At 34.6% G+C, this 10,294-nt stretch overlaps 1 protein-coding gene across 1 annotated transcript; it reads right to left on the reverse strand.

The window, feature by feature from the left end:
• Window positions 1–6,164: 6,164 nt before the first annotated feature.
• Window positions 6,165–8,084, reverse strand: LOC116030797 (GDSL esterase/lipase 1-like). Its single transcript, XM_031273132.1, has 5 exons — window positions 7,790–8,084; window positions 7,583–7,704; window positions 6,898–7,128; window positions 6,550–6,811; window positions 6,165–6,471 (listed from the first exon to the last, which is right to left on the reverse strand). Exons 1-5 carry the CDS (start codon window positions 8,049–8,051, stop codon window positions 6,230–6,232), a joined length of 1,119 nt encoding a protein of 372 aa, XP_031128992.1. The 5' UTR covers window positions 8,052–8,084; the 3' UTR covers window positions 6,165–6,229.
• Window positions 8,085–10,294: the final 2,210 nt, after the last annotated feature.

A 10,294-nucleotide genomic window follows, 5' to 3' on the forward strand; every position in this document is an offset into this window, starting at 1 on the left:
ATGCACTCGAGTTTGGATTGTGCAATTATACATATAAGTTTGCCTATTGGTTTAAGAAATGAGCTCGGGAAGCTAGGATATGGGGCCGGATGTTCCCTAGCAAATATAGGTCAGGCTCCAAAGTCCCAAAAGTCTCCTCATTAAGGCATTAAATGCACTATTTCTAGGAGTAAAAAGGGGACACATGCCGAGGAATTAGCATGTGTGCCACGCATGATTGAAAAAAATCGCTAGGCACTTAATAAGTGCCAAAGATACTACATTTTGTGGGGTATTTAAGAGACATATTGTGCTATAAATGGAGTCCCTTGAGCCTATTACATGTTTAGAATAGCTCATTTTGATAAAAGATAAGCACAAGGACTAATTGTGGTTGCATTTGTGAAAGATAGCAAAAGCTGTAATTTTAAGGGCATTTCGGCGATAGTTTGGTAATTTGAGCATATATTGAGCTAGTAGTGTCCAAATGAGGTAATTCAAGTGGCCATGGAACGGAAACTTCAAGGGCTAAACTTTGATTAAGACCAAAAATGCAAAATCGGAGTGCAAGGGTCCACGAGCATGTTGTAACACCCCAATTTTCACAACTTGGATTTATTACAAAATCCCTAATAATACAATACATTGCGGAAGCGTTTAACCAGCAGAAAACTGGGTGTTACCGCCACGCTTAGGTATCTCTCCTATACCCAAATGCTAAGGCTAAACTTACAATCTCAAATAACCATGTCAACATACAAATATATACGTATGGAAATAATTCTTCCAGGGTGTCTATTTTAGGATAGGGTAGTCCTCAACCTTGACTTCCATCCTATTCAGAGCTCATCGGGTTTCAGGAGCCCATACTAGACAACATTTGTAAACACATCGAAGTGTAGTTAGCGCGACGGCTAAGTAAGGAAATCCATTGTCACTCGAAAGTAAACAAAGGTTTCAAAACAACATAATACTCAGAAAATTGTAGCTTTTCCCATAAGTTGAAAATCTACCTGTAACCATATTATCAATAAAAGAAAGTATAGTAGAGTATACAAGTTAAATCACGTAAAGTTTTCTCAGTTAAATACAATGGCATAACTCCCGCTCAAAACATTTTCATGTCCTTTCAGACAAGTTTGCAAAACTTTCATTTCCGAGTATTTCCATCATTTAACTCAAAATAGAGAGTTTCACAACACATGTTTTACTGATCAGGACTTACGACCTTTTATTCTGCGATCTAGTTACGGAGTAACTAGATTTTATAATTATTAAAAACACTCAATAATTCCATAACTCCTTCTCCTCTCAGCGAATAGACTTCGCTCTGCAGTATGAGTCGATCATACAAAAATATCTCAATAACACTCTCACTCAGCGAATAGACTTCGCTCTGCAGTATGAATTAATCATACAAAACCTCGCAATAACTCTTTCACTCAGCGAATAGACTTCGCTCTGCAGTATGAATTGATCATACAAAACCTTTCAATAACTCTCTCACTCAGCGAATAGACTTCACTCTACAGTATGAATTAATCATACAAAACGTCGCAATAACTCTTTCACTCAGCGAATAGACTTCGCTCTGCAGTATGAATTAATCATACAAAACCTTTCAATAACTCTCTCACTCAGCGAATAGACTTCGCTCTGCAGTATGAATTAATCATACAAAGACATCTCACTATTCTCTCAGCGAATAGGCTTCGCTCTACAGTATGAATTAATCATACAAAGACATCTCACTATTCTCTCAGCGAATAGGCTTCGCTCTACAGTATGAATTAATCATACAAAGACATCTCACTATTCTCTCAGCGAATAGGCTTTGCTCTGCCGTATGAATTAATCATACAAAGACATCTCACTAATCAGTATATTCACATGACGACTCAAAATTATCATGCTTGTTCAATTGTGCTTCCAACATTCACATATTGGTCAATGATTTTCCACCATGAAAATCCAAGTAACGAGAGTTACATTATTTCTTAAAACGCAATTTTTCCCCAAGTTAATGAACATAATTTACAAAAATAATATTTGAGCTTTCAAAAATTTACCCGGTTGCCCGTAGGCCTTCCAAACATCATAACACTCGGGATTAAAAACATCGGGGAAAAGTTTGGTAAAAAACGAGTCGAAAACGAGTCCGCACCAGCGGACGCACGGCGGACGCAGGCGTCCGAGCCGCGTCCGCTGGTTCGCTATTTCTCGACGAAAATGGACGCCCACGGACGCGCAGCGGACGCGCGTCCGTGCCCTCGTCCGGTCTCTCGGCCGAGGCGCCGAACCATTTTTCCGCAATGGGCGCGCGGTGGACACGCGTCCACTGTCGCGTCCATCCGATTCTGCCCACTTTGGGCCGCAAGAACGGGGTTGTAACGACCCGATCTTCCACCCTTTTTACAAATATAAGCATATATGGACCTAACACAACATATACATGCATAAAATAACTACGAACATGCATATCAAAATTTACCAAAAATCAAAGTATAGACTTTTGAGCCAACTTGTAGATCCATAAACTTAACACCTAATTTTCATGTAAAATTCCTAGTCACATAATTTACTAGCATTTGATCACCTTCAAGTGACTAAGCTTACTTAAGGGATTCCTTACCTCCCAAGAAGATTTTTAAACCGTAGAAAGATGGTGATCTTCTCCTTCAAACTTTTCACCGAAGATCCTAAACAAAATCACCATAATAGCCACATTTTCATGAATCCTTAACTTAAACTTAAGTTCTAGGAAGGATTCTAGCCATATTAACCGAATAAAACCGAAATCTTACCTATTATAGAAGCACTTGTGTTGAAGAACATGGCTATGGAGTTCTTGGATCCAAGAGGAAGATGACATTTTTCCTTCTCTTTTTCCTTCTCTAATTTTCTAGAATGGGTGTGTGGGAGAGAGAGAGGAAGACTTGGAGTGTAGGCTTGGCTTAGCTTAACCCATACACTTCCCATTAATTAATTATTTAATTACCATGTAACCCATACACTTCCCATTAATTAATTATTTAATTACCATGTGGCAAATAGGGATGCCACTTGTCACAATCCTATGGTCCATGTGGCAAATAGGGATGCCACTTGTCACAATCCTATGGTGTGCCTTGTAGAGCAAGACTCCTTTGCTCACAATCCTATGGTGTGCCTTGTAGAGCAAGACTCCTTTGCTAGTTAGGGATTAAATCAGATAAAAGTTCGGAGGAATATAACTTAATTCGGGAAAATTTCAATACCAAAATTATTCTAAAAATAATCCCGTCGATAACCGCTAAAATTGGGAATTTTTCGGTATCTCGCGAAATATAGGTACGAAGGTCCGTAACAATTTCACTCTTACAGTCCGTTTAAATTTCCACTTGAACTAAATAGAAAGTTCAGGCTTAATCGTATCATACTTAATAATCCATTTTCTAGGAAAATTCGAACTGTATATACATCCTTAAAAATTTTACGGTTTGTGACCGGTACGTAGATCGCAGCTTTATTAATAACTAGTCTCACTTATAGCAATCCTTCTGAAGTACCGAGAGATCATCTCATAAATGTCATAGCTTAAAAAAATATTTTCGAACCTTAACTTTGTCGGAAAAACCGAGGGGTTACACATGTCCACAAACGTGGACTAGCTCGTGGAAAAATTCCAAAAAGTTCCATGAACCCGTCCACGAAAGTGGATGGGCTCGTGGACGGGCTCCAGCGCGTGTTTTTAAAGAGTTCTTTAGAGGGAAGGCTATGTAAGTTAGTTTTATTTAGACATTTTGTAGCAAATATGATTGTGAAGTGTGAACTACCCTTTAGATTTGTGGAGAGTGAAGGTTTGAAGGAATTTGTTCAAGTGGCTTGTCCTATGTTTCACATTCCTTCAAGAAGAACAATCACAAGAGATGTTTATCAACTTTATTTAGATGAGAGGATCAAAGTGAGTCATTTGTTGAAGAATTCATGTAATAGAGTTTGTTTAACTACGAATACATGGACATATCTGCAAAGAATTAATTACATGTGTCTCACGGCTCACTTTATTGATGATAATTGGAATTTGCATAAGAAAGTCTTAAATTTTTGTCAAATTTCAAGTCATAAAGGTGATGCTATTGGTAAATTGATTGAAAAATGCTTGCTCTCTTGGGGGGTTGATAAATTGTTCACTATTACGGTTGATAATGCAAGTGCAAATGATGGTGCTATTGGATATTTGCAAAAAAAGTTTGGGAGTAAGCATGGAAATATTTTGAATGGAAAAAAAAAGTTTGGGAGTAAGCATGGAAATATTTTGAATGGAAAATATATGCATATGAGGTGTGTTGCACATATAGTAAATGGAAAATATATGCATATGAGGTGTGTTGCACATATAGTAAATTTGATTGTGAATGATATGAGGTGTGTTGCACATATAGTAAATTTGATTGTGAATGGAGGTTTGAAACTTTTGAATAAGTCGGTTACTCGTGTTAGAGGGGCGGTGAGATATGTAAGGCAATCTCCATCTAGATTGCAAAAATTTAAAGAGTGTGTTGAAAGTGAGAATATAGAAAGCAAAAGTTTGTTGTGCCTTGATGTTAGTACTCGTTGGAATTCAACATATTTGATGCTAAATTGTGCTCAAAAATTTGAAAAAGCTTTCTATATGTTTGATTTACAAGATGAGAATTTTAAAGATGATCTTGAATCGGGGGATGGTATACCTATTAAAAGTGATTGGAATGTTGTTAGGGATTTAGTAAAATTCTTGGAACACTTTTATGAGCTTACAAATAGAGTTTCCGGGACTTCTTATGTTACTTCCAATTACTTGTTTGATGAGATATGTGAAATTGATTGTCTTTTGAGAGAGTGCAAAGCTTCGGATGAAAATGAATTTAGTTTAATGGCAATGAAGATGAAAGATAAATTTCACAAATATTGGGGGAACATTGACAAGTTGAATATGTTGATTATTGTTGCCATTATTCTTGATCCTAGACACAAGTTTTGCTATGTTGAGTTTGCTTTGTAAGATATGTTTGAGGGCCCAAAAGGTGTGGAAATGACAAAGAAGGTTAAAGATGCGGTCTATGAATTGCTTAATGTTTATAAGCCTTCAAATGACGATGTGTCATCTACTTCCACTCCAACATCTAGTTCGAATATAGGAGAATGCCAAGCTAGGATGAAAAAACGTATGCAAGAGAAGTTTGTAAGGCACAAACTTCAATCAGGTAATGCTGGGGATCGAATGTCAGAATTGGATAAGTATCTCAATGAAGCTACGGAGCCAGTAAAGGATGATTTTAATATTTTGTTGTGGTGGAAAGTTAATAGCCCTAGATTTCCTTATTTGTCATTGTTGGCTCGAGATGTGCTAGCTATTCCAGTATCCACGGTTGCTTCTGAGTCTACCTTTAGTACCGGAGGACGTGTTTTTGATTCCTTTAGGAGTTCTTTAACTCCTAGAATGGCTCAAGCTCTTGTGTGCTATCAAGATTGGATTCAAAATTCAACAGTTTCGTTAGATGTTTTTGAAGAACTTCAAGAGTTAAATGACTTTGAAAGTGTTGAAAATGGTATGTAAATTTTATTTGTTTTCTTTATAAATTTTACTTTCATCACCCAAATGAAAATTTTAATATATTAATTTTGTTTTTGGTCTTTTATTTTTTAGATTCTTCATGGAATGCAATGGAACCTACCTTGTGAATTGTGAGTAAGGTGTTTATGAAGACTATGGACTATGGACTATGGATGTGTGTTTATAATCTTTGATTCTTTGTATATGAAATTGCTTGTATTATGACTATGGACTATGGATATTTAGACTTTGGATTTTGGATTGAAGATTTGAAGTTATGGATGTTTTTGCATTTTGTTTTTATATATTTTGTTATGAATTTACTATGATATGCATTTTATTTTAATTGGATTTATTATTTTAGGTGTTAGTTTTAGAATTTTAAAATTTATGTTTAATCGGTTAACCGACAAAAAAATTCGATTCGGTTAATTCGGAAGTACAACTTTCAGTTCGGTTAACGGTTAAAGGTTTTAGACCCCTTTGGTTGCCTATCTTATGCTATTTTACTTAGCTTCATCAGTGGTTAAAATTTTTGTGGACGGAAATCTTCATATTTTGAGCTGTCCATTCAAGAAATCTTCTTAGCTTGAAGATCAGAGAGAAAATATGCAGAGAGAAAGGAGCAGAGGTTTTATTTTCATTTCTGCACACAAATGAAGTTATAAAATAAATCTAGACAAGTTCAAACAAGGATTTCACACTGCAAGACCGGACAACGTTGGAGTCTCCATTCCAAAGTAATGTAGCAAAGTGCAGGTTGGACTTCTCTGTGGGGTGAACATTATCAAAAAACAGATAACTCCCAACATCCTTGCATAACTCATACTCTTTATATTGCCCCCTTGTACCCCCACAGCTGGACAATCCTCTATAATCACCACTACCACAACATGCTGTCTTTCCTTCTTTGAAACCTTAAATCATAGACAACATAAATCTTTGTAAGTATTTATCCATACACAAATCAAAGGTATATCAATGCATTAACGTACCATATCTCGATGGGTGATCAATTATATCAGTGATAGCCGTGAAGAAATCAAAGTAGGAATACTTAAATCCCTGTAATGCCTTCTTTAGCTCGACGAGTTTTTTTGGTAAAGCCTTATTATGCATATCTGCCAAGACGCGGAATTTCTTCAGGCACCCGGTTCGATTTGTTTGTTGAAGCTTTAGAGCCCTATAATATGGTAAGCAGCCTAAAGGCACTGTGGAAAAAATGACAAATTTTCTTCCACCTTCCTTGTATATTTCCTGTTGAAATAGAAAAGTGTTAATATAGTATTTGGTAATAAACTAAAGATTCAAAATGTCATGACTAATAATAAATTAAAACATACCTTAATAACATCGATAAAATTATCAATAACCATGTCCACATATCCCTCCTGAGTATATGAATTAAAGATGGTGGAATTTGTGGCATAGGGGCTTAGGTAGTCATTGTTACCAATGCTAAACATGTACACAGCACTGGACAGCAATTTGTTTGATTCTTTGTCCCCTAACTTCCCCTTCAACTGCTTTACAACTTTCTTGAAATACTGCAGTTGTGTTTTGAGATCAATTACCTGCAGAAAAACCAAATAGAAATTAAATAATCCGATCCAGTTTATGCCATATGAGTTCCTCTGAGTATAGTGTTTTCGCGACGTTTAGTTTTAAACTTTTAAGTTAACTAGTTGTGGTCCTCCAACTTTCATGTTAATCACTCATGCTTCTTCAACTATCAAATTTTAACTAGCGGTGGTACTTCAATTTTAAAAATTTAACAAATCCTAGTCCTTTTGAATGAACGAATTTGCCCATACTTCACCTCTGAAGGGACAACGCTCATTGAAATTTAAAAGTTGAAGGACCACGGACGATTAAATTAAAAGTTAATGACTAAATGTGACAAAAACCATATACTCGAAGGACCACAGATGGCATTAACTCGAAATAATGGAGTAACCGGAGTATTAACAACGGGAGAATCAAATTCATGACGTTAGATCAATCACTATTGCGTGGAACATAACGCACCAAACCAGAAAAGGTTCCAACAAGACTACCAGCACCAGCTGATGCAAAGTTCACCCCATTAATAAATCCAACTTGCTCTGACTGGAAATACCCCGGAATCAGTGGTAGCTTGGCAAACTCAGCTGTGTAACCAAACGATATTAGTGAAGATCAGCCTTTTAAAGATACATATAGAATTAATTAATTAGGTGGCTAAGAAAGGTTTACCAATAAAATCTGGCACGAGACGACCATCAGAGAACCTCCCTGTTGGGTACTTGAAAAATGACTCGCCATACGGCCAAAAATTAGCCTGGAAATCGGCCGTGCTGTTGATGTAGTTATTGTTGCCAGGATCAAAGATTGAGTCCCCAAACACAAAGAGGGCTACATTATGTTTCTTGTTATAATCATCGGCTACGCAAAGCGCCGGAGTAGCTAAGCTGCTAAGCAAAGCCAAAGCATAGACATAGGAATACAAATTAGCCATTTCAAGGAGTAGTTGATGTACAGTTGTTCTTGCTGAAACGATTTTATAATGCCATCAGAATTGTTTTCTGGAGTGTAGACTATCTAGCTTAGTGCCATACTAATTATTTGACTTTGGCTGTCTATTGTGTTTTAGCCTCTGCCTTCTGAGTTGAGAGTCAACGGCAGCAAATTAAAGCCAAAGTCACTTACACACTACGTTATAAATATATATAGTAGTTATACTTGTTTCTTGATGCTTAGTCAAAGTGATAAAGACAAAATAATGATCAAAACAATCCGACTTTGACTAAGTACATATTTTACAAAGTCTTCTTTAGTCTGTTTGGTTTCATAAAATTAGGTATATTCAAAGCAGATTATATATATTGACCAATCCACATGACACAACTTGGTTTCCAGATTGTTGGCTATATTTTGCTTTGACAAGTACAACTGTACAAGGCTTAAGAGGATAAAAACTGGTTACCACCTTCAAGTTTGAACTAGGTTCGCTTTCCTAAAAATTTATCAATCATTTACCAAAGTGACGCGCGCATTAATCAGATAAGAACTTTTGAGATACAATAAAGGTGTAACATAAAACTTATTCCATTAACAAGACTTCAATTAGAACCAGATCGGCAAAATTAGGAAATAAAAAAAATATATAATTCCGTTAACAATTTCCTATTAAGGAAATTAGGAAATGTATGTTGAGTCTCGTAAGAATGAGGGATATGATTCTGTTACATATAATGAATAAGAAAGAAGCGGATTGGATTAGTCCCATTATATATATGTGAATTCAATATTAAGAGTGATTCGATGATGTCATTTTATATAAATTATTAATATTATCATGTTTTAATGGAATTACTGATTTTAATTTTTCATAGTTGGTTATTAAATGTATTCATTTAATAACATGCGGTAGCTTGCTCAATTCTTAAAAAATAATAAATAGAAATATTTTAATGCATTGTTACAATTTAAACATTAGAATATAAATTTTGTAGCAAAAAGAAAAAAAAACAGACAAACAAATATATTTTCTTCTATTCTTTGTCTTTTATTTTTTAAGTTTTGTTAGTGGTTTATTTTCATTTCAGGAGGTCGAAATACCTTTAACAAGAGCGTAGAGTGCGTGTCCGACACAGGATGCATGTACACGGCACGCACAATGAACATACAGTGCACTCAGAACGCACACACTATTGAATTTATTGTGTTAGGGCACCTATTTTTCCATAATTCATTTTCCTGGATTCCAAACACACCTATAGTCTTTGTGGTTTTTAATTCTTTATCCTGTATTGGCTATTATGCAGAGATGAAATTATATTTATAGGGCCACATATATGATAAAAATTTGATACATTTTTTTTATACATAATTAGATTATATTTTCTTTATAGTAATTGTATACCCTGTCACAACTTCAATTTTCTAATATTCATTATATGACTTAATAATGTTATTTTATTGGATTTTTACTTTTTGATTGTTATGTGAATTCAATATTAAGAATGATTCGATGATCTCATTTTATATAAATTATTAATATTATCATATTTTAATGGAATTACTTATTATAAATTATTAATATTATCATATTTTAATGGAATTACTTATTTTAAATTATTAATATTATCATATTTTAATGGAATTACTTATTTTAATTTTTTAATATTATCATATTTTAATGGAATTACTTATTTTAATTTTGTATAGTTGGTTATTAAATGTATTCATTTTTTAACATGCGGTAGCTTGGTCAATTCTTAAAACTTAATAAATAGAAATATTTTAATTCATTGTTACAATTTAAACATTAGAATATAAATTTAGTAGCAAAAAGAAAAAAAAAACAGACAAACAAACAAATTTTCTTCTATTCTTTGTCTTCTATTTTTTAATTTTGGTTAGTGGTTTATTTTCATTTTAGGAGGCCGAAATACCTTTAACAAGAGCGTAGATTGCGTGTCTGACACACGATGCATGTACACGGCACGCACGATGAACATACAGTGCACTCAGAACGCACACACTATTGAATTTATTGTGTTAGGCCAACTAGTTTTTCATAATTCATTTTCCTGGATTCCAAGCACACACATAGTCTTTGTGGGTTTTACTTGTATTGGCTATTATGCAGAGATGAAATTATATTTATAGGGCCACATATATGATAAAAATTTGATACATTTTTTTTATACATAATTAGATTATGTATTCTTTATAGTAATTGTATACCCTGTCACA

This window comes from Ipomoea triloba, chromosome 9, assembly GCF_003576645.1.
Source record: "Ipomoea triloba cultivar NCNSP0323 chromosome 9, ASM357664v1".
In the NCBI taxonomy this organism is placed as follows: domain Eukaryota; kingdom Viridiplantae; phylum Streptophyta; class Magnoliopsida; order Solanales; family Convolvulaceae; genus Ipomoea; species Ipomoea triloba.